Raw genomic sequence first — 26,059 nt, forward strand, 5'->3', positions numbered from 1 at the left:
CTAGGGGTTAAGATACATTTTTGGTACTTCAAAGGCACATTGTCAATGTTTTTAAATGTCTCAATGGCAGTGAAACACATGAAACTGGCTTATGTGCTTGAAGTAAAACTTCTGTTAAAGTAATAACTGGCAGCTACAGCTGTTACAACAATAAAATTATGTTGACAATGTTAACCATTAGAAATGACAAAGCCAGATTCTGAAAGAATATGTGAATCCTGTATAAATGTATGCTTTTTAATGCTGACCTTTTAAAATCATTTAACTACTAATAATAGTTGTTTTATTTTATTTAAAAATTCTATTTAATATTTTTTCCCCATTTTTTATAATCTGAAATATACATGTGTACATATGTTGTAGATATATATTTTAAATTTTAAAATGAAAATGGCAGAATTATTTAATAAAATTTGTCCAATATGCAAGTCGTTTGTATGCTTTACACACGTTAGCCCTCAAATGGACTTTAGAAAGCTGCTTAAGAAAATAAAGTGCATGTTGTAATTATTTCACACAGTTTGCTCGTGTAGTGTGTAATATTCAGGCTGTTAGTCTGTGCATCAGTGTTGGACATTTTTCTGAAGGTTATTTTCTGCGCCAGTTGGTGGCGACAACTCTTAATTAATCTTAATGAATGATTCATTTAATGCATTCTTCTCATTTTACTTATTCGCACGCTGACATTGGCTAAAATTAAAAAAATGTCCAGGATTAACTGATTTTTTATTTATTATTATTATTTTTGAATCGAAATTTCCATGACATTTTCAGATCTATTTATTTTGGAATTTGTTATTTTAGGTCTAAAAATCACACTATACAATTTAAGGTTTTCTATACTCGCGGTAATCATTAATTTTTATTAGTTATTTAACATGCAGCAACATGCATAACTAAAAATTCCTATATTTTACAGCAAAACTAAACATACTACACATTTTATTGCCACAGTGCAACAAACAAACAACCAAATAAATACTTAAAAAGTTCGATCCCTTTTAAAATTATTATGGTTTTGCAGTAGCACAAATAGTAGGCTTAGTAGTAACTATTAAATTTAAGGCGGATACCGTTGTTATGGCAACACACGGTGTGTGGTCCAGGTGAAGCTGCTGCTGATGCGACTGAACTGATGGAGGGAGGCAGGGGCGCGCGCGCGCGTTCGGGAGGAAGGGAGTGGGAGAGAAGCAAAAAGGGGGATCGTTCTCCCCGGTCATATAACGCTTCCTCCTCTCCACTGGCGGCATAAGCGACGCGTAACCGACACCCCGTGCTCCTCTCCCAAACCAAAGGCGCGTTTATGCTTTGCTATGCGGAACCAAGAGCCATGAAAATGCTTCGATTCCGGAGCCCGAGCGTCTCCTCCCTCGCGCAGGAGGTCCAGTGCACGGTTCGGCTACTCGACGACTCCGAGATCGCGTGCAGCATCCAGGTAAGGCGTGAGCGAGCGCGTGTGCGCCAGTGCGCGCGCGCGCTCAGCGATGCGACGCTCTTCTTCACTGCAAATAACTGACATAACGCTTATTATCAACACCTTGTGTTAAACGGCGAGTTTCTCGTTGACTGGCCTCTTTGAGGTGTATCCTCGCGCTTGTTTCGGCAGAATGCGAGTGATGATGACGCTTTGGTCAGGGTTTGCTCGTTTCGTTATCGCGTGTTATTAAACAGTTACGCCCTTGACTTTCTTTGTACTCGAGAAAGAGTCACGTACAAAATGCGTTTCGTCTGTAAATAGCAGCATCGCGCAAAATAGAGGCATTGAAGCCTGCTGTCACTGTGTGTGATTTCATTCAGGGTTTGGGGACAGAGAGCATGATGTGAGGCACATACGCGTGCATGTGTCTCGTGAGCGGATGTAGATTTACCTTCTCTCTTTTCCAAGAGATGAAAGATTGCTGAGAAATAAAAGAGTCTGTGATGGACATGAGTTTGCTGTGGGACCTGTTTGTTTCATCAGTAAAGTCAAGTCACTTTTATTAATATCTAGCATGTTTTAGCCCTTGTGAAAACGCAGTACACTGCATTATTGATAAACTTTTTTCCTGTTGGACTCTGTAAAGCTGCTTCGACACAACCAGTACAGTATAAAGCGCTGTACAAATAAAGTGACTTGAAGCATCATTTTAATATGAGTACTATGGAGATAATAGGCCTATAATTTAATGTAATTTTCTGAAGTGATACTTTTAACTGTTTTCAGACACTTAATTGCTTACAAGTTAATTTTTTACAATTAAATGTTATTTATTTATTTATATATAAATTTATATTAAATGCAATTAGTTTAACTTTTTTTTTTACTCACTTCAGTAGGACTTTAGTACATAATTATTTCTATTGCATATGGAAATATGGTTAAAGTGTACTGCTGAATGCACTGACAAGCATTTATAGTAAACTACAATCTACTTTAATATCATTACTATTGAAACTGGTGTCATGTATTTAAATATATTTGTAATTGCACATTTTTAAAGATGAAGTTGCAGTTTAGTACATTTAAAATTTATTAACTTTAAATGTAAAATTATAATCACTAACAGTACATGTGATTAAGTGTCTGTTAGTCAGCAAATTAACATAAGTGTACTTCTGTAAAGCACCACAAAAGATGATAAAAACAAACTCATTAGAAAGGTACTTTGAAGTAAAACTCTTAATTTGACATTATTATTAAAGAGTGCATTTCTTGTCTATAAGTGTGCTTTGAAACAGTCACGAACCTGTTCACTTTAAGTACACTTAAATGGTCTTTTGTTACGTTAATATTCATTAATACATTAATAGTCACCAAGCTTTTGGCACTACTGTGCCACTTCTTGAGATTTTTGTAAAGCCAATGAAAGCAATGCATAATGTTTTAATGTACCGATGGTATCCAAAAATCCTGCCTGAGTAGGCGGCTCACTAGTTTTTGAGACGCACCCAGTGAATTTCATCCCTATGTTCCAGTCAAGATAAATAAGCAAACCCATTTCTGGGAAGGACTCTTGACAATGCACTTCCCTTCAGAACATTCTTGGAAACAACAAAAACATCCAGTCCACTGAAAATCTGCATGCAGTTTTGCTAATAAAAATATAATTGAATCTATAAAGGCCAGGAGGCAGGCGTAATGTAGTTATTGTCGTTCAGCTCTAATGCAGGCTTAAGTGTTTGATGATAAGTGATGATAACGGATGATGATGTGGATGTGTAGTCTAGCTCACACTAATGCACATGCAGTCTAATGGAAGCAACATCCATTTAGTCTCGTGAAAAACTACACTATGATGGTGAAGTCAGGAAATTGTCCTCTTATGATGATTGTACCTAGGGTTCAAGTATAGAAAGCTACTCTTGGATCAGTGAAAACAGCTACAGACTTTTAAAATATCTCTTAAGTACTTTTCTGATGTTTCTGTTCTTATGGAACAAAGTGGAAGAGGTGAAGTGTAAGGAAGAGATGACAGGAAGAGTGATGTGCATGATGCATCCCAGTCTCTTTCTCCGGTGAAGTGTTTATAAACTTCTGAGTTAAAAGAAAGAGCGTTCTGTTTGGTCTTATGAATATTTCAGAAAGCCACGAGGCTCTAATGGCTTCTTGTTCTGTGATGGCTTTCTCCTGCATATTTCATGACCATCCTCATAGACAGAGGCTGCACGTCCATCGGTGCACTTTTACGTGTTATAAGCACTCAGTTCTTACTTTTTTATCAGCTACATGAGGAGTTAAATGCTGAGTTTATGTGTGCTGTGTCGTGTATGTCGTGTCGGTCAGCAGTTAGTTCTTCTCCTTGAGTTTGATTGGCCTAGAGAGTGCTGATATACAGACCCTTGAGTTTTCACTGTGTTTGCACGTTACACAAAGACTGTCAGTGCAACCCAGTCTCACGAGTAAACACTGGGTGGCATTTTATATGATTTAATGTAATGTGATTAGTACGGAAACGTACGATTTTTAGGAAAAAAGCAAGCCTAACTGTGATTGGTGCATAAGCAAATGCGTTTTCCAAAGAAACGCTGTGTGCTTGCAGATGTTTTGCATTCTTTTGCAAAAGTACTGAGGTCCCCTGATAAATGTAGCTAACTTTTGTGTTCCTGTTTGTTTGTTCCCTGAAAAAACTTTGCATTTGCTTGCTAAAGCATTGAAAAGTAGTTGTTGAAATAGCATAGAGTTTAGAAAATCTAGTTGTTGTTTTTTTTCAGAACCACAAGAAAAACTCTCTCTCTCTCTCTCTCTCTCTCTCTCTATATATATATATATTCTTCACAATTCTATATATTTGCCATGAAACATCTAATGATTTTAAAGATTTGGATATTTTGAGGCTGTAGCTTAGTTACAAATCATGAGAAATGCACTGGTCCTCATCAAAAACAGTCTAGTGTTTGCCTGTATTGGACAGAATGAAACCATTTCAAGTTCTAGCCAGTGTATATTGTAATCAGCATATTTCAATATGTACCGTAAGTCGTAAATGAGATGTGTGTGTGTTTTGTGTGGCTCAGCACTCAGTGAGTGTCTTCTCAGTGTCTGAAGGACAGATCGCTGATGCATTATTAAGGCAGATCATGCTCTTCAGTGTAACTGCTGCATCACTCAAGAGCTACTGATGCTGTGCTCTTCTTCTGCCGTTACAATCCTCACATGGACAAAACCCAACAAAACTGAGCCACACAGAACATTTGGAGTGCCTTTAGGGACATAAAATATGAAATCAACATTTTTTTATAACACTGAATGTCTTCAAGCTGGAACTTCAGAATTTGATAGCCAGTTATAATCTCTGTTTTAATGGCATTCAGTAATAAGTAACTGGAGTTACCACGGAATTATCATTTTTAACATTTAGCTGTGGTATTACAGTGGTCTTCTTATTATTATATGTACTTCATAAATATCATTATTCAGTATGGTATTTGATACTTTAAAACCATGTTTATCATCATCAGCTGTATTTCATTTCTTGATAATATGCATATATATATATATAGGTTTTTCAGCTGTAACTTTACTATCAAAGAAAGTTACTATTATTAATTAAACTATTTTAAACTATATATAAACATTTAATATAAACATTAGATGAAAAACATAAAAAATTAAAAGCACTAAAATAACTAAATTACTAATAACTAAATAACTAAATAGTAATACCTCTATCTATCTATCTATCTATCTATCTATCTATCTATCTATCTATCTATATATATAAAACCATTATAGAGAAGGTAAACCAGAAACACTAGTGAATTAGAGAACTTAAACGTTACTTAAACTGGAGTATTTTGGCTACCTTCATTAGCTTTCATTAGAAAAGTTAAAAGAAAATAATTGAAAAGGAATTCTTAAAGTATAAATGAAACTAAACTTCAAATTTAAAACAAACAAGAACTTGTGACATCTACAAATTAAAACACAGTAAATGAAAAGTAAACCAAATATAATAAGTAACAAGGAAGTACTATGATATTACCATGTTTTGTGGAGATACCATGGTGTCCTATGAATGATTTTTGGAGTATGAAAATAGTAATCATTCAGTACTCATGATATATGTCAATGTACCATGGCTTTACTATCGGATACCTGCAGTGTTTTAAGAGTAAGGGTTATGAAGATGTCAGCGTGCCGTAGCTTTAGTCACACTGAAAATTCTGTCCTTGCTGTTCTTAAACATATAGCGGTGTCATGACTGATTAAACATTGCTATTTTGGTATTAGACCAAATGCAAATTGCCCCATCTGCAGAAATGTATCTCTCATTCTCTCTCATTCCCTCTTTTCATCAATACATGTCCAGAGAGCAAGAAGGAGAGAAGGTGCTGTTGTGGTGGAGACTATAAATAGTGCTCATGCTATTCTTATCTCCCTCCTCCATGTCCTTTGATGAGATTTTTTTTTTTGTTGCAAGAATGACTGAAGAAAGAAGAGATCATAAAACAGGAGGGGGAGGAGGGGTGTAAGTGAATGACGTCATTGCTCCGCTGGTGAATGATGTGTCAGTTATGTGCAGTTCATATGAACCAACCGCTGCGCTTCAGAGACAGCATGTACATCTGTGCCCAGAACACATCACTGTTTGTTTGTGTTTTCTCAATGCTTTGTAAAGCCGTTCTTGTTCTTTTGCTCAAACACATTTCTTTTTGGAAATATTGCATTTTTGGGATATTGGAAAAACATATTAATTCCTATCTTTTTGATTCTAAATTGTATGTTTTTTTTTTTTTTTATTGGATATTTAAGAATTAAATTAGGTATTTTTTTTTCTTTATTTTTCTATTATATGTCCTTGTTTAGATAGTAAGTGTGTGTGTGTGTGTGTGTGTGTGTGTGTGTGTGTGTGTGTGTGTGTGTGTGTGGAAGTGTCCTCCCATTCTGTTTGTACATCAGTAGCCTGAGGCAGTGCAGTGAGTGTGTGTGGTGTGTGATGATAGATATTTTAAGAGACAACAGCATGTTTGGCCATTGGGGATATATGACCCGTTAAACACACAAACACACACTGACACACACACATATCTGTCACTCACAGCCTTTCTGCTGGAATGAAGGCATATTACACTCCACAGAACAGCCCATTCATCTACTGATTAATATTTCACAAATGGTTTACTTCCAGGTATATATATATATATATATACTGTATATACACCAAATTGTTAAAAATAGATTATATTTCAGTCGGATATTCTGATACCTAAACGCAAATAATCTCAAATATTATTTTTCCTAGTTAAAACAGAACACTCTTGCATTTTAGCTTGAATGTGTATAGTATTACATTAATGTATCACATACTTTAATTCTTACATTGCAAAGCCATTGAAATAATCATTATTGATACAATCATTAAGTCATATTTTTGTACATTTACAGTTCAGCTAATTTGATATGAGAGAAAAATTGGACAATGAAATAATTAACTGAGCTTCTTAACTTTAGCTTTTGTTGAAACTTAAGGTTTTTTCCTGTTTGTTTTTTTAACTTCGCAAAAAATTAAAGGTCAAACAGTAATTGGTGGTGCACTTTGTAAAAATCTCAAGTTAAACATTTTACTTTTTAAAATAACAAGCCCACGTAAAGTTATAATTCATACTCTAGTGTTATTCGATATTACATTTAAAGTTAATATATTTTAAATGTATATATGTAGGTTTAAATGTATTTATATTGGTTTACCATAAATGATTGCCAGTACAATTACAATATCAGAACTTCAACCATATTTCAAGGACAATAGAATTAATTATGAAATTAAATATAAAGTTGTATGGTGGGTCAACAGTTGCTAAAACTAATTGCATGTAATTAAAATTTGAACTATAATACATTTTCATTTAATTGCAATTAATTTGCATATATGTTCTGGGAAATATTATATTCTGTACACACTCAAAGCTTAAATGTTTTTAAAAAGTGTATTTTTCCATAATAAGTATTCTTTTGTAAAGTATGCTAAAGTGTACCTCGTATTCACAAGGGACCCCAGAACAACAAGAAAATTCACTCAAGCTGTCCGTGTAAAATGAATAAATGTTTTATGATGCAGCCACAAACAGTTGTGATTGTTACAGATTCATTCATTTTGAGAACAAAAGTACCACATATGGGGATCCTGTTGTCTTCATAACTTAAAATGCAAGGTTTAATCAATAATCAATTCAGTTTCTCAATTTAATCATTGAAGGTTTGCAATAAATAGTTAAAACATTTTTCCAGCATGACGTGACTTTAATTGTCTCGAATGATTCCATCATCACAGCAGATCAGTTAGAAATAGTGAGTCACTCACTTTGGCATCTGTACTTCCTCCTAAATGTTCTTCTACCAATTAGTTTCTGTATTCTGTATTTTAACATCCTTAATGACACAGTTTTTTGTGAAGCTGTGACATCACTACATTTTTAAACCAGTCACATTCTGTCCAGATTTGCACTCAATAATAATTGTGATATTTTCTGATGCAGGAATTGCTTTATGCATTGCAAGCAGAATGGGGCAAATGTCACCTTACAAATTATTAATACAGCCAATGCCATATTCAGACTGCAGGTCTACATGCATAATCAAAAATAGCAATCAAATGTAGTTATAAATCATGAAAAGATTAAAAAATTAATCAAGGACATGAAAATATACTTTTTCCTTCAAAACACTAGACAGATGTAGGAACTGATAAAGAAATGAAGATGTGATATTCAGAATATGTTTCGATCTTTAGGTATGTACTGAGCATGAGATATAGACAGTATAACAGAAGAAAGATTTGTACATAGGCATCGTCTTACAACACCAGGTCAGTTTCACTTCAGACCTGTTGTCGGCATGATCCACTTTCCTTCGCTCAGAGATTATAGGATGAACAGAGAAATGCATAATATGGTTTCAAGATTAGATTGCTCCCATTATAGCCATAAGTGTTGCACAGGTCATCAGGGTCAGATCCAGAACAATCCTGGAGAACTGTTAAATGGATAAAAAAAGAATGTTTTTTAGCATCTCACGCAATGAGCATCTCATTTTTATTTAGACAGTATGTCCATTAAGATGCAGTTCATGGTGGTACTTCAAGCTTGAATATCTCAGTTGGGAGGAAAATTTCTTATTAAGGAATTTGCATACAGGTCAGAGGCCATGATTAGTTTATCTCAGTTGGGAGGAAAATTTCTTATTAAGGAATTTGCATACAGGGTCAGAGGCCATGATTAGTTGATTAGTATGTAAACGATCACATTTGTTGTCATTCAGCAAAATTTTGCAGGTGGAATCCAGGCATTTCAATTGTGAATGTATGTGATCAGGATTGAGCTGCAATGAGATGGACAAGCGAATTAGCTGCACTGACCAACGCAAAGTTACTTACTTTGAAAATGACTTCTGTGTGAGTTGTGTGGACGTCATGCATCTCTATTAACAACAGACAATGGGCTTTTTTTTGCTTAAAAAACAAAAATCACTAATGCTGCACTTGAAAACTTGAAAACTAAATTTTATGCTGTCATGTCCTTTTTGGAGCTAGAATCGCTTGGACACCATTGACTTTCTGTATTTTCTTCTGATTTTCCTGCTTACATAAATCACTCACTAATTTACACTCTTCCCTGTTTTGTCCTCTGCTTAATGATATGAACGGATCCTCACGAACTGTGGATTAGCAAACATTAGATGTTTAGTTCTAAGGGAGACACACTCATAATTGATATGGCGTGGGTATTAATTACAGAGCATTTTATCTAGGGCAAAGCTTTCATGGTCCTAGTCTCTGTTTGTTCAGACTAGAGCTGCTGACAGAGGCATGGCTCATGTTAAGTGAATCTCTGAGTGATTTTGGAAGGTGGAGAGTTAAAGAAAGAGCAGCAATGAAGTGTGGTTGCTTTGTGTTTAAACTTGTCTTCCACACCATCTTTTAAACTCCTTAATAATCGATCATCTCTCCCCATTCCTGCCTCCATCGTACAAGCATCTCATTCATTATAGGTGTTTGTTAAAGCAAGCATCACTATTACTAGTGCTTATACTGTATATAGGATTAGCATGTAAACAAACCATAACATTTAACATTTCTAAACATTCAGTGTTCCCCCAAACCATAGTTCCAACAAACATTTATAAACATTGGTAAACCTGTGGAATAAAGCATAGTTTCTTATTAGTTTGACATGTGGAGTTTCATACAGATCTCAAATTTACCTCTTTTAATTCGTCAAGAGAATGAAAAGAGGCTGCTGTAAATGAAGCAAAACAAAAGAGAACAAAAACTGTGACATAGTCTTCCATTACTGTGTTCATTATTTAAAGCGATAATCTGACATTAATTACCCTTAAACCTGACAAAAATCTCAAAACTGATTGATAAGCAGAAGTAATTATTCCACCACCTGCACCACCAACAGATCTATTGTGGTTCGAACAGACGTGTGACAAAGTAGCTAAGGTTTTGCGAAAGTCTTGACTAGCGAGTTCATTTGTCAGATGACGCAACACACTAGAAACCACGAATAACACCCTACATTACTGGCAACAAACTAACAACCACTCAAAACATCTCAACAACCACGTAGCAACACCCTAGAAACCACAAACAACAACTTATCATGTGGCAACCCACCAACAATAACTTAGAACACCTTAGCAACAACATAGCAACACCCTAAAAACCACAAATAACACCCTATACTAATGGCAACAAATTAATTATCACTCAGGGCACCTTAGAAAACACCCTAGAAACCACAAACAACACCCAACAATAGTAGCAACCCTCCAACAATCACTCAGAACACCTTAGCAACTGCATAGCAACACCCTAGAAACCACAAATAACACCCTATGATGGTGGCAACAAATTAACAACCGCTCATAACACCTTAGCAACGACATAGTAACACCCTAGAAACCACAAACAACACCTGACAATAGTAGCAACCCTCCAACAATAAATCAGTAAGAATTAGTTAGTGAATGGATAGCAACATAGTAGAAACAAATAAATACCTATGATGGTGGCAACAAATTATCAACCACTTAGAACACCTTAGCAACTGCATAGCAACACCCTAGAAACCACAAATAACACCCTATGATGGTGGCAACAAATTAACAACCACTTAGAACACCTTAGCAACCACATAGCAACACCCTAGAAACCACAAATAACACCCTATAATGGTGGCAACAAATTAACAACTTCTCAGAACACCTTAGCAACCACATAGCAACACCCTAGAAACCACAAATAACACCCTATAATGGTGGCAACAAATTAAAAACAACTCAGAACACGTTAGCAACCACATAACAACACCCTAGAAACCAAAAATAACACCCTACAATAATCACAATACACCAACAATCAGTCAGAACACCTTAGCAACCACATAGCAACACCTTAACAATCATATAGCAACAGACCAACAATCACATGTCAGTACTGTAGGGGTATTATAAGTGGTTTCTAGGGTATTGCTGTGTGGTTGCTGAGGTATTATGAGTGGTTGTTGGTGTGGTGCTACAATTCTAGGGTGTTATTTGTGGTTTCTAGGATGTTGGTATGCAGTTGCTAAGGTATTCTGAGTGATATTGTGTTTTATGAGTGGTTGTTGGTGTGGTGCTACAATTTCTAGGGTGTTTTTATGTGGTTGCTTAGGTGATCTGAGTGATTGCTACACTCAGAACACCTTAGCAACCGCATAGCAACACTCTAGAAACCACAAATAACAAACTAATAACTAATGCAGATGTGTCTTTCTATCATTGAAAGAGAATAGATATGTAATAATATAAGAAACCTCTTCTTAATTCTGTCCAATGTAGAGCTTGACCTACATTTTACATGAAATATGTGCAGAGAGAGACGTGTTTGTTTTATAGTCATTAATATTTAGAAACCGAAGCTTTAAGAAAATGATGTTGATGTTTTTCTTCACTGTACTGTTAGAGCAGAACGTCCAGCCCATAGAGTCACTCTGTGGTGGTACTGAGACCTTGCTCTCAGTGAGATGTATTTCACACATCAGGAGTGTGCTATAGCACCCTGCGTCACATGTAATAACAGCAAGGTCAAAACGATGATGGTCATCAGAGCTGCTCAGTGGAGCAGAGACACAGTCCTGTATCAGACCATAAAGTTATCATCACTCACTGAATATCAGTGTTTGCAGCAAAGCTGTCCACCCCTGCAGGACCTTAACCTTAACATACATTAAAAAATGATATAATTTTATTTTTTTTTTTATGTTTTCAAGATTGAATTGAATTTAATGTTTAAATTTTTTAATTAAAATTCAAATACTTTTTATTTAAAAAAAACGTAAATGTATTTCCATTTACATATTTTCATATGAAAAATATGTAATGCGGCACAACTTCTTGTCCAGGCCCTTGTCATTTCTAGGCTGGACTACTGCAATGCTCTTCTTGGTGGACTTCCATCAAGCACAATCAAACCTCTACAAATGATTCAGAATGCAGCAGGACTGATCTTCAACTAGCCCAAAAGAGCCCATGTTACACCTCTCTTTATCTCCTTGCACTGGCTACTGGTTGCAGCTTGCATCAAGTTCAAGTCATTGATGCTTGCATATAGAACAGCCACAGGCTCAGCACCCACCTACTTCCACTCACTACTACGAATCTACATCCCCTCCAGAAGTCTGAGATGCGCTAGTGAGCGACGCCTTGTGGTACCATCACAGAGAGGCTCAAAATCAATTTCCAGAACATTCTCTTTCACCGTTCCTGGCTGGTGGAATGATCTTCCCACACCTATCCGGAATGCTGAATCCCTGACAATTTTCAAACGACAGCTGAAAACTCATCTCTCCCGAAGCTACTTGATTTCATCATCATAAAAAAAAAGCTTGTACTTATTTGAACAATGTCTAAAACTTGGTATTACAAGCACTTCCTGTGTCTGTTTACCTCTTTAAGAAGAATCGCTTTATGTATCCCCCAATTGTAAGTCGCTTTGGATAAAAGCGTCTGCAAAATGTAAATGTGAAAAAAAAAAAAAAAAAAAAAAACATTCTTGCTTCATTTTGATTCAGTCAGAAATTCATTCAGTAAAGGATTTTTCAGACTGATTACTGATAACTTGTGAGTCTTTAAAAGAACCTGTTCAATAAAACGTTACACTTTATGGTTGTTTTTGAGTGTGAGTGAATATAGCACAATAAAAAGATAAATAAATTAGCCAATATAAAAAAAAAAAATTGACAGTCATATTTTCCCACCTATATTATTGTATTTTGTCACTCTTGTGAATCAGTGAATTTCTATAGACAACAGTAACTATGATGATATGTTCATGAGAACTGTCTCACTACTGTCTCCTAAATATCTGATGTAATGACTTACAAAAAAGTTAAAAAGATACATTTGATTATGGCTTTGATTTGTGTTCATTTGATTTTTATTTCCTCTCCAGAGAGACACTAAAGGACAGTTTCTCTTGGATCACGTGTGTAATCACTACAGCCTGCTGGAGAAAGATTACTTTGGCATCAGATATGTGGACCCAGAGAAACAGAGGGTAACTACACATTCACAACTCTAATTTCTTTTGGCTTCAATATTCAGTAAGCGAATACTGACCTGAAAGTTTATGTAACTTCAACAGATATACTGTTTAAGCACTTAAACCATACTTAAAATGAATATCATTGCATTTGGTATGACAATATCAAAGAGACATCAATAATTAATAACTGCACAATTAAACTTAAATGTTGAAAACAGTTGTGCTGCTTGTGGAAACTGTGATTTCAAGATTTTTGATGAATAGAACATTCAAAAGAACAGATTTTTTTTGAAATAGAAATAGAACCTCACAAATCTTAAACATACTTGTTTCTACACTGTCACCATGGTAGATATTTCATCTTTATTCTGATTCTGAACAAAGTTACCATGACAACTGACCAAGGGGTTTCAACCTACTGTATGTACGACAATGTTTCTTCAGTCGAGCAGAAATCCTCCCAGCAGCACCGCAGTGAAATATTAACAGTCATTTATGTTGTAATATAATATCTGTTATAGAAAAAAGGGAGGGATCATCAGGGGGAATGCTTGTCCAAAGTGCTTACCATAAAAAATGCTGATTTGTCAGCATCTTTAGCTGTCAGTACACAGCAGTCAATAAATTCCGTCTCTTGTTGTTTTACAGCATTGGTTGGACCCGAGCAAACCAGTCGTGAAACAGATGAAATGTAAGTTATTTATTTAGTTTTTGCCCTCAAGGTGGCAGATTCAGCTTTATCGGTAGAAGTTGTGAACATAGTGTCACTCTTTTCATTTGCACTGTAGCACAATTTAAAACATTTTGTACTTAAAGGGGTCATATGATGCCATTTCAAGTTTTCCTTTCTCTTTGGAGTGTTACAAGCTGTTCATGAATAGATAAGATCCCTAAAGTTGCAAAGACTAAAGTCTCCAAACCCAAAGAGATATTCTTTATAAAAGTTAAGACTCGTCCAAGCCCTCCTAAAACGCCTTGTTTAAACATGCCTCCATATGTCTACGTCACGATATGGGAAGATTTGCATAACGCAATTCATAGTATTCGAAAAACAGTAGGCCAAAAGTACCTGGATTGACCTACTACTTCTGTCCAGATTCTGATGTGCATATTCTGGACACTTTACTATCTAATGAGTCCATAGGAGAGGATTTATGAATGGCAGTGAAGAGATGCAAATGATGATGGTAGGTTACATGATAGTAATAACATGGTGGATGTAGTATGTCAGAATTTCATTCATACTTTCCATATTCATACTAAATATTTTCTTTTTCAAAAAGTAAGCTCAAATTCAAGTGTAGCTCCTCCTCAGACAAATTCGTTTTGGTTTTCTTTTATTTATACTTGTTATTTTGTTTTTTTTTATGTAATTTTTTATGAATATATAGGTGTATAATTGCCTTGTTTGTGTTAATCAAACGACAAAAGAGGAAGTCACTCACTGCTCATGACTGAATCACTTTACTAGCTTTAATAAAGGTTAATTAATTTTTACAAAAACATATTTCTGCTTGAAATAATGAAAGATGCCATATGAAACTTGTTCTAAAGAATATAAATATAACCATGGGTATTTTATTGAAAAGAAGACCATGTCCTTGTTCAGTAATAATAATAATATCATTCATATTAACAGGTTATTAATTTTTTTCTCCAGGAGTATATAATAATCTTAGAATTTAATGGCTAATTTATGTTTAATGCATTACAATTTAACTAAATCTGTTAGATTTTAGTCTGTTTAGTCTGACAAAAATCTTATGTATTTAGTTAACTAAATGGCATTTTAGTTAAAAGACTATGACTTAAACTAATAAAAATGTAATTAAATTTAATTAAAATTAACACTGCATTTCAATAGGAATCCATGCAATGTGCAACTCTGCGTACGGGGGAAAATTTAATTCACACATAATTCACAATGTTTTCAAGTTAACCACACGGATTTGTTGCTTTGTCCAACATAAAGCTGCTTGGTTTGAAAGTACTATTTACCATAGACTGAATGGAATTCTTTGCCTACGAAATGTCACAGAAATTTTGCTAACATGACCAAACTTACACAGGTTAAACATCATTCACATTCAGAAAAGTGACAAAGAAAGATTGTAGACAAAGTGTGAAATGACTCTTCTAAGCAGACATTCTCTGCTGTGACGTCAATGAAAGCAATCTTTCCCTCTAAGCTCGAAACTTCTCAGACTCATTACGTTTATCTTTGAAGACTTCATTTCATTCTTCACCAGAGGGGTTTCCCTCACCTCATGGATTAATACAATCATTTTAGCTCCCCTCATGCCCTCAGTTACAGTTCTCTGCATAATCTGTCTCACATTTACCTCAAGTGAGTCTGTCTCTCTCCCCTCGTCTGATTGTTGATGTTGTGCTGTTTTCAGGTCAGCAGCCATACACTATGTGCTTCAGGGTGAAGTTCTACCCTCAGGAGCCAATCAAGATCAAGGAAGAGCTGACAAGGTAACAGGACTGTGAGCTAATGTTCAGATGGCGTTAGAATAACATTAAAACAACCCAAACCAGTCAGAGTGTAAACAGCTCTGAATCGCTCAAGTCAAGTATATGAGACGGAGGATTCTCTGGAAGAGGTTTGCATTTTAAAAATGCCTCCTGGGCAGATTGTTCCAGTTTCATTTGGAAAGAGCATGTTTATTTGCAACTGAAGCCAGAATGGCGAGCTGTGGCTGCTTTCATGTCAAAGTAACCAGTGTGATCTTATTATAGTCAATCTCATGAAACCTGTCAAGAACATGACAGGGTTAAATTTCGCTCTAAAACCAGAAGAAAAGAAATGAGATAATATATTTAGTTAAAAAATATTTGCCATATTTGTCACATTTTTTTTTATTATTATTATTATAAAATATTATGTTAGAACCAATAGCCTTGTGGTCATTCTGGATCCCATGCCCCTTACTTACTCCCTAATAAAATAAATAAATAAATAATAATAATTATATGTTTTATTTCAGTTTTAAAATCATTAAATCAGTAAAACTGTAAACCACAAAAAATCAGCTAATCTGACAATGACAACTTTAGTTTGAGTTCATGATATTTTTCTGTATAATTAATTAATAATACTTAAAATATTATCACACCAACCAAATTTCAAAAACTTTTTAATCAAGGTTGAACATTTCAGTTTTTATCTGGATTTTTTAAATATTTTTCTTTTAATCATTTTTGCAAAAATAAGTGTGTTTACTCCTCAGTTTTCTGTTAATGGGATTTTTTTTCCCCTCAAAAGGAAGCAAAAAATATTCTGAATAGACTGTCAGTGTCAATTTGTGTCACATATTCCTCTAACATTATCAGAGAGCAACAGTCCAAAAACAAGCTTTGATTCCATCTCAAACACACACATGCATGCACAGACATCTGCATATATACACAAACACACACACACACACTCACAAATTGTTAGTGTGACTAACTCATTAGTGCTGCTCTCACAACATGAAGCTCAGTGCATGTGTGCAATCTGAACAGTGAAGATAAATGTATTTGTCTTTCTGGATCTTCCACGCTTTCTCTGCGCTCTTGAAAACCAGCATGTTCCAGTGGCCAGACAGAAGCTTGAAATAGTGCAAAGGCATATGTGTGTGACTGTGTATCGGGGAGCCCAGGTTATCTGAGTTTAAATGGGAACATCCTGTGAAAAAGGAATGAAGGGACTGAGGTGGACAGGAGATGCATGTCAACATTCATGCTATTTTCTGCTCTGCACCAGAGGTTTTTCTGTTAACGTTCAGTTTAACACAGAAAACAGCTATATTTATTTCCTACCTCTCTCTATTTAATATTTAATATAAAGAATAGATTTGAGTACAGTGGGTAAGGAAGCGCGAGAATGAAGAAAATGGAAACATGCAAATGCACAAAAAGTGTTTGGCCATTACATTGCAGTCCATTTGTACAAACTCCAGAAGTTAACATGGACCTTATTATATAACATATCTATATATAATATTTTTAGTTTATCATGAATGCTTACAATTAGTATGATTAAAGTGCACTTTAACCATATTTCAGTTATGAAATAACATAAAGATGTGCTTTAGTCCTACTTAAGTATAAAGCATTCTAAATTAATTGCATTTCAGTTAGGACCACTCTGTTTGATTAAGATTATTGTAGAAGTCCTGAACATTATTTTGGCCATAGGCTTTGCTCTGAAGGGTTCAGATTCTGAGCTGTCCACAAGCAAACCTTACTGAGGTTTGAAACCCCTGAAGCCTAATGCAATTACCAACATTTTTAATGCAACAGATATAAAATTCCATGCAGGATTGATACAGGTCTGTAAATAAGACTGGACAAGATCAAGCAACGATTAGCTTATCCGTGGATGAGATGCTAAGTGATCACACCTGCATAAGGAGGAGCTGGGGATGGAGGAGGGTAAGCATATGTCTGTGCGACAGATTAAGGCAAGTGTGAGTACGGATGAACTTGTATATCTTATTTAATTGTAGTGGGAGGAGTTACAATGAGCTGAGGGTCAACTGATGCCGGCTGTCACGCCGTGGTCTCTCGAAGCCGACACAGCCTGTCCTCAGGCGCTGTCATCTTTGCTTTTTGGTTTCTGTGTTTTGTCACAGTTCACAGGAGGGAAATGAGGAGACGTGGAGAGAATCTTCCAATACAAACAGACTTTAATAATAAAACAAGGGAATACACTTCTGGAACAGGGTATGAATTAGTAGTGAACTATAAAATTAAAACAAGTTAATATAATTGTTGGACGGGGTACAAAAAAATGCTTATTCAGACCAGTCTCTAATATGGGCCATATTTAAATGGTCATGTATTAAGAATGAAATTGAAATTTGACACTTTGGCTTGTACTGTGAATGTAACCAAAAAGAGAGAATCTGTGGTGAATGTTTCATGTAAAAATAACACAGACACTCTTTGGAAATGTCACCTCTACTATTGTTTCTATTGTCAGGTATCTTCTGTACCTGCAGTTGAAGAGAGATGTGTACCACGGTAGGCTGTTATGTCCATTTACTGATGCTGCGTATCTAGGAGCCTGTATAGTACAGGGTAAGAATACAATCTCATTTACAGACAGCTTTTACAACCAATCACACTTTCCATTGCATTTAGTTATGTAACCAAAGCTTGAGTACTATTTGACATCAGACCCTGTCAGCGCCAGTAACACGGGGTTCCTGAGACATTTTCTTCTGGAAGCTTTTTAACTAATGAACAGCCATATTTCAAACATCTTTCCGCATTTCCCTGCTCATAAAATGAACAACAAAGAGAGTTTCTGATAGATATGAACATCATTTAGATCAGGAACAGATGAAAGTCTCTTGTTCAGGTCATTTGATGCGTTTTAAGGCTGTTCGCCTTTTTTTAGCTGAGCTTGGGGACTACGATCCTGAGGAACATCCTGCAGACTACATCAGCGACTTCAAGCTCTTCCCAAAACAGTCCCTTAAACTAGATAGCAAGATCATGGAGATCCACCAGAATGAGCTGAGGTGAGAGGAAAAAAAACACCAAATTTAAGCCACATGCCCACTGCAGAACTAAATTTAATTGTACACTGCCATTCAAAAGTTTGGGATTGGTAAGATATTTAATGTTTCTGAAAGAAGTCTCATCAAGGTTGCATTTGTTTGATCAAAAATACATAGAGCTGAATTTTTTTGAAGATTGCTTTTTTATTGTTTTTAATATGGTTTTTAGTGTATTATTATAATATGCTGATTTGCTTCTCAAGAAACATTTCTGATTATTAACAATGTTGAAAACATTGACAACAGCTTCAGTTGTGCGTTTAAAAGTGTTTACTGATGCTTTTTTAACAGTTTAATACATCTTTGCTGAATAAAATAATTATTGTTTTTACTTTTGAACACTAATGTACGGAGCCCCGCACATGACATGCAAGAAAAAAAAAAATAATTGTGTGCACGATTTACTAATTCGTTCCCTCAATGTACTAAAACGTGCACACGATTATTATTGCGTTCCCTCAATTTGCTAAATCGTGTGCATGATTTAGCAAATTGATTCGTTCCCTAGTAAAATCGTGCGTACTATTATAAATGTGAACGGAATAGTAAATCGAGGGAGCGCAATAGTAATCGTGTGCACGTTTTAGTACATTGAGGGAACGAATTAGTAAATCGTGCACACAATTTAGCCTACTATTTTTTTTTCCTGCATGTCATGTGGGGGGCTCCGTACTAATGTATGTGTAACCTTCATAATTTATATACATAGTATTAAAGTTTTGATGTAGTTGTAGAGCTTATTGTAAGATTGTGTGGTTTGTTTCTGTAGGGGTCAGTGTCCTGCTCTCGCTGAGTTAAGTCTTCTTCAGAGGGCTCACACACTGGACACATATGGAGTCGACCCACATCCCTGCAAGGTACTGACTCGCCTCAAAACTACAACATACATGTATCTGTTAAAGTAGTTGAACTTCTTTAAACTTGACATGCATCTGAAATATGCAGTGCTCATGTGTGAGATGTTGAAAAAAAACACTACTCAACGAACAAAGACGTCCAATTAGCAAATTTACCTGAAATAAAAAAACAACGTGGAATGCAAAAACTACTGTAGTTGAAACATCATGAATCTCAATCTGATCTAGTCTAATTCATTTCAGGATTTCACAGGATCCACAGCCTTCCTGGGATTCACTGCAAGAGGGTTTGTGGTTTTCCAGGGAAATAAGCGGATCCACCTTTTAAAATGGTAACTCTCTTATCACTTTGAAATATCTTCACTCTTCCTCAGATTCACTTGCCATCATTACCTCACCCTACTCAGTGTGGTTTAGCGTAAAAGTGTGGTCACATTAGCAATATTTCAGAGAAATTTCACAGGCAAAAAAAGCTCATTGTCTTTTGTCAAAAGTGTAGCAAAGTATGAAGCACAGCTCAGACAGAAGTCACTTTCAAACCAAGCAGCTTCTGTTGGTCAAAACACAAACCCATGACCACCTTGAACCTGCTGCGAAATCTGCATTGGGAAATCTTTCACCCTCATGCAAAATTCTAGGTTTTGTGGTTTCTTATTGAAATGACTGGAGTTTGTACACAGCAATTTGGTATTGTTGTTATTCTGGAAAAAAAATTTCCAATTAAGTCCTGTTCTTAAAGGCACAATATGTAATTCTCGCCGCTGGAGGGTGCGTATTCAAAATAAACAAAGAAGCAAAGGCGTAGTTTAATGACGCGTGACTAAGTGTGGAATCATGGGAGTTTTCGTCTTCATCCCCACAGCTGATGCAATCCGACAGGACTCGGGCAGAAATCATGTTCATGGATGAGCTAATGATTTATTAATGTAGTAGAATGAAGCAGGGTGAGGCTGAAAGCCGTCAAAGCCAAATAAGGCAGCTGAACGAGCGCAACACACGACTCGAAAGCAGCGGAGCTTTTATTATGCCACAGTCGACCGCTTCCACTCCTTCTGGTCGTGCGTATGTGGGGTAAAGCAGCGCTGTTTTATCTTACTAGATACATTTGACAGTTCTGTAATAATGCTACTCTGTGCGGTCGTCACCGGTCTATTAAAACACACAACATATTAATGCGTCTTTGGTGTTTCCATGTTCTATAAAACAAAACCAGAAATCGAGGGATTATGACGTTATTGGCAGGTGACACAATGACACTATGTTAAAAATAAGTTAAAATAGCTTATTTCTCTGGATTTAAACATTCTTCAAAACATTTGGGATACTGTAAGTACACAAGTCAGCAAAATATATAACACTGTTCTAGTGGTTTTTGGATATTTTACTAAAAAAATCTTACATATTGTGCCTTTAAGGGGCCTGTGGGTGCTCATTATCTATGACATGAGGTTTTGTACGGCTGTTAACACCAGCCCACAGTCAACAAGCAGATAAATGCTTTTGAAGAGTTTCCCTCTCATAGCATTAGAATGACTGTTGACATGAAGCTTTTGCATTGACCACCTCACTTGTAACATATCGTGTGTATGCCTCACTCTTGCAGGGCAGATGTCAGCAAGTTTAAGTTTGAAGGGAAAACGTTTTATGTGATTGGAGTGCAAAGAGAGGTAAGATACATGATCTTTTTAAACTCTCATTCATTTTAGTCATGTGATTCATAATACATTTACCCACCATGACTTAAAACCATTCATATTTTCATTATGCTGTACATTGCATCATGAGGATGTTATAAACACAATCTTATGTTATCTTACATTCATTTCTTGCATTTGTCCTGTACTAACATTCCCATGTCCCTTTTCTTCATTCTGCTATAATAAATAGTTGCAAATTAATTTAAATGATTCATAAAGAAATAGGGTGACCCTGTGTCCTCTTTTTCCAGCATGTGTCCTAGACAGGATTTCTAAATTGCCTAAAATATCCACGTTTTGTTTTTGTTTTCCTATTGACAGTTTCTCTGCAGTCCTCATACATTATGTGTAAGTTTATTTGCATTGCTTTGACCGTTCTCTGTGGATCCCGTATTTCCATATGCCATGATTGGTTGATTATTTACACTGCATGCACACTATTGGCCAAAATATTTTTTGGTCATTACCTTCATCAAGTATTGAAACAATAGGAAAACAAAGCAAAAACCTGGACATTTTTGGTATTTGAGATTTCTAAGTTGGGAAATGTGTGTTTTTAGGGAGTTGATATGTTCAAGCTACTACTTTCTTCGACTTATACTTAGATATCAAAGTGGCTTTGTTTTGCCAGTAGAGATTTAAGGCCTGTTCACACCAAGGATGATAATGAGAATGATACCTATAAGCATAAAGTTTTAATAATTTTTCTAAATCACTGAGAACAGAGACATTTTCGATAAGGTCACAGAGGAACGATATCATTGGAATCACTTTCCCGCTGGTGAACTATAAAAACACTGACAGCCAAACAGAATCCAGCTGACTTTGAAAAGCTTAAGCATGACAAGGATGACAAAACTGCACTTTGTGCTTATAATAGACCATTGGTGTGGGCACTAATATAGTTAACGTTATAGTTATGGTTCTTGGTGTGAAGGGGCCTTTATTCAGCGTGCTGTGCCTGTCATTCTGTTTGTGTGTCATGCTTTAAATCTAGTTTCACATGTGCTTCTGTCTTCTTTTCTCTGTGTGCACTTTTCCATTGCTGGTGAGTAAACATATACATCATGGCCATTGATTAACTCATGAATTATGATTACATATCCTATAGTACACTTCCTCACCCACATTTCTGTCCTGATTTTAATCAGACTTTAGTTGTAGTGCCCAACATATAGTATTCATGAGAATTTCATGAGCGCCACTGTCTATCAGGATTCCACAATTATGACAAACATCAATATTTCACTGGATATTCTAATTAAAAATGATTTTGATTTTGAATATAAATTGATATAACTTTTTGTGAGGCAGCCACCTGCCATGTTATTATCCTGTATACAGTATACTGTTACTCTTGATTACTATATTCTTGTGTAGTTTGGTAAATATTATCTAAATAATTGTATTAAATATTGTTGAGAGAATATGCAATAAACATTTTTTTTTTATAAATTATTGAATACATGATATTAAATTAAAACAGTCATTTTAAGCAATGACACTGTCCACAATTCAGAATAAATCTCTTGGAATTAGTTTGTCAGTATAGAAAATGAAAAATAATTCCTAAAAGCTTCTTTATGGGAATGAATCTAAATGCATTGCTGTAACTGACCTGGTTATACTAGTGAACGTGATTTATATACAGTTGTGCAGCCAAACTTTATATAAATATAATAAACGGCTAGTTTAAATAGTTTAAATTAGTGGTTTTCAACTAGGGAGTGTTAAATGAATTAAATGATTTCAAATAAGACAAACGAGCATTAAAATAAGCTAAAAATGCAAATGTTTATTTTTTCTCTCTCTGTCTTGTAAAACCTGAATATATGAGAAAGCCTAAAAGTGTGATTTCTAGACCTTAAAACACCATATGCATTTTTATAATGAATGTACTTTTTTATTATTATTATTATGCCAAGCTCTATAAAATAATAAAATGTTTAAAATATTTTTATACTTAATTTATACATAATCCTTATCCAATAAATCACAAACGACTAGAATCACAAAAGTTGAGAACTACTGGAACTACTGAAACTATTAAATATTTCTTAAGTTGCTTGTGAAGTTATGCATATTATATGATGGGTATGAAACTAAATTGTTGTTGGATGTCTAGAACTGTGTGTGTGTGTGTAATTGGTTAATTCTGTACACTGTCATCGCCTGTCTGGGTCACGACCCATGCAAGCCTGAAAGTTGATTGAAAGTGGGTTGATTTTGTTTGAGAACAGGGAGAATCATTGTGTGCTGTTCTCACTGAAGTCTGTCCCTCTCTGCATGTTCACACTAGGGATGGGCGATATCTTATCATTTGCGATATACCTGTAAAAATTCTCCCCACAATAAGAATTAGTCTTCCCGCGATAATAACGATAAAGTATAGTTGATGACACATTTCTGTGTGCGACTGTGTGGAGTGATGTGAAGGACGGCGGATGTGAAATTGAGCAGATCCTCCTACATTCTGGAACAGGTTTGGATAACGCTGTACAGTGCGACAAAAATTGGTCTGAGCCTTGAGTAAATGTACCACAGTAGTACGTGTGCAATACAGTTTTACATGTGTATGAGTCGGTTACAAACCTGTTGTCCAACAAAGATATTATTCATTGACATGCTTTTTCTCCATATTAACTTCATAACATAGTCGAGTGTGTTAGAAATAACTTATTTTTGAGATCAGAGGTGTTTCATATCACAGAATAAAGCAGAAATCATACTATTTTATAGCATTATATACAGTGATAAAGGCTATGTTGATTACCATTGCATTATAATATACTTTAATCCTTATTGCATACTTTTTGAAGAACACAGCAATTGCATGTTTACTGTCTTCAGGTTTCCTCAGTCAAGATTTCTCTGTCTGCGTTTTATTCAGCTACAGCGATCACTGGATACCTCTGTCCATACTAGTGATTTCCTGGAGCATTACTTCTATGCATATGTGGAGTTTCTGCGCAAGGGCCCCTCCGGCTTCCAGTATGAATTAAATAGTTGTGTGTACTGCTCACAACACCCTATTTTGGGTAAAATAGGAAAGATAATACAATCGCAATTTTATCGCAATAAATATCAGAAATTATCGTGATACATTTTTAAGACCATATCGCCCATCCCTAGTTCACACACACTTGAAAAGGATGTGTGTGCCTTTACTTATACTGGACATGTGACTGTGTTTCATACACACGTGCACACGCCTGCCTGTGATACACACTATTCTGTCCAGAAGTGTTGGAGTGCAGACTTTTCACTATCCTGAGAGGATGAGCAACGGCTGACCTTTTCTGCTACTCAAATCTCACAGAATGAATTCTGAATTTTTATTTATATACGTAGAGTCAGGCATTTGAACAGACTTTAGAGACTTCTTACATAACTCATCCAGCACCGTTTGCACTCCTTGGATGAATTATACCTCAAATTTTGAGGCATAATGAGGAGATTTGTGCTATTACTATTTTTTGCATCTGCATCTGTAGAATAACATTGGCAAAATATCACATTGATTTACAGAGCAGGGCTCCAGACAAAAAACATTTAAGAAGCTATTGGCTCCTATAAGAAACAAAACTAGACGCCAAATTATTATTTTTAAGTGCTACAGAATAAATGTGCTTTCTTTCTTTCTTTCTTTCTTTCTTTCTTTCTTTCTTTCTTCAGCATTTTAATCCATTTTGTAGATGTCCTGGGAACTAAAGTTAACTTAAAGTGGGAACTAAAGGTTTTTTCCAACTTTAGAATTATATAGAGTCACAAAGAATTGTTGGTTACACAAAATCTGTGCCAATATCACAGACCATTGGGAGCACATGATAGGAAGCAACCAATGACAAGACAGAACTAAAGAACAAGAACCAATGAACAAACAGAACTAATAACCACTAGGGATGTCCTGATCAGGTTTTTGTGCCCCCGATCTGATCCGAGTCACTGAATATTGAGTATCTGCCATTACCGAGTCCCGATCCAATACTTGGATATTCCTATAGGAATTTATGTTTGGTGCACACTTCAAGTACGTTAAAGTTATTAAAATCAATCTAATGTAGTTTTGCAGAGAGTAAAAGCAATAAATGTATGATTTACCAAATGACATGACAGTGAACCCATGAGAACATGACACATGGACTAAGGAACACATGAGGGCAAGGAAGAAACATGGCATGGAAATTACAAAATAAAAGACATGACCAATATCACACCTGACAGCTATATATGATTCACTCTGCGTACCACGGTTTTAATGCAGTTAGTTTAGTGCGGAATCCCCATCTTAAGCCCAGATGAATAGTGTACTGTCTCTTGTCATAGGTGGGGTGAGCGCTCTGACATTTAGTTTAGTTTTAATGATGCGACTGTAATCTCAGTGTGAGCGTTCAGCAGTATATTTTCAGCAGTTTGATGCTAAACGGCCTGGAAGTGGTTTGTATTGATTTCTTTCTGGATTCACTGATCTGTTTAGTACTCCATCTATCGATCCCAGTCTCAGATTACACCACGTATGGGGTTCATGGAACTTATTCTCCTGACAGTTCTGTTTTTCACAGCACTTTATCAGGCCTTATATATATCTCTGTCACATCAGCCTAAGACTTACATATTCACCTTCGCTTCAGTCCTGGATGCTTAATCCAGCACATAAATTTGCTGGGTTTAGGTTGTCACAAAGTTCGGTTGGCAGTTTAGCACATTCACCCCACTGTAATCTCAACTGTGTTAACGAGAAGCGGGAATCCGACACATATCGACCCAACAGAAAACCAATACCCACTATACATTTTCATTACAACGCTGACGTAACTTTCATCCTCTCATGCATTATGATTAATCCTACATGTGACTGTTATTATAAACCAGTACATTCCTGAGTGGTGATAAAATACATAAGATAAATGTATTTATATATATATATATTAAAAGCTGTTTTT

General features: G+C 35.6%; 1 protein-coding gene across 1 annotated transcript in view; it reads left to right on the forward strand.

Moving 5' to 3' along the window:
- Positions 1-703: 703 nt before the first annotated feature.
- The window catches only part of LOC109073333 (FERM domain-containing protein 3-like), a 41,369-nt gene continuing 16,013 nt past the window's right edge, over positions 704-26,059 (forward strand). The window contains exons 1-10 of the mRNA XM_042762826.1: positions 704-1,435; positions 12,915-13,019; positions 13,656-13,698; positions 15,407-15,485; positions 17,980-18,077; positions 18,400-18,523; positions 19,332-19,419; positions 19,663-19,751; positions 21,023-21,086; positions 24,358-24,359. Of these exons, the coding sequence (XP_042618760.1) occupies positions 1,304-1,435; positions 12,915-13,019; positions 13,656-13,698; positions 15,407-15,485; positions 17,980-18,077; positions 18,400-18,523; positions 19,332-19,419; positions 19,663-19,751; positions 21,023-21,086; positions 24,358-24,359 (824 nt within the window). The 5' untranslated portion in view covers positions 704-1,303. The remainder of the gene's footprint in view (positions 1,436-12,914; positions 13,020-13,655; positions 13,699-15,406; positions 15,486-17,979; positions 18,078-18,399; positions 18,524-19,331; positions 19,420-19,662; positions 19,752-21,022; positions 21,087-24,357; positions 24,360-26,059) is intronic.

The sequence above is a fragment of the Cyprinus carpio genome, chromosome A8 (assembly GCF_018340385.1).
Source record: "Cyprinus carpio isolate SPL01 chromosome A8, ASM1834038v1, whole genome shotgun sequence".
NCBI lineage: Eukaryota > Metazoa > Chordata > Actinopteri > Cypriniformes > Cyprinidae > Cyprinus > Cyprinus carpio.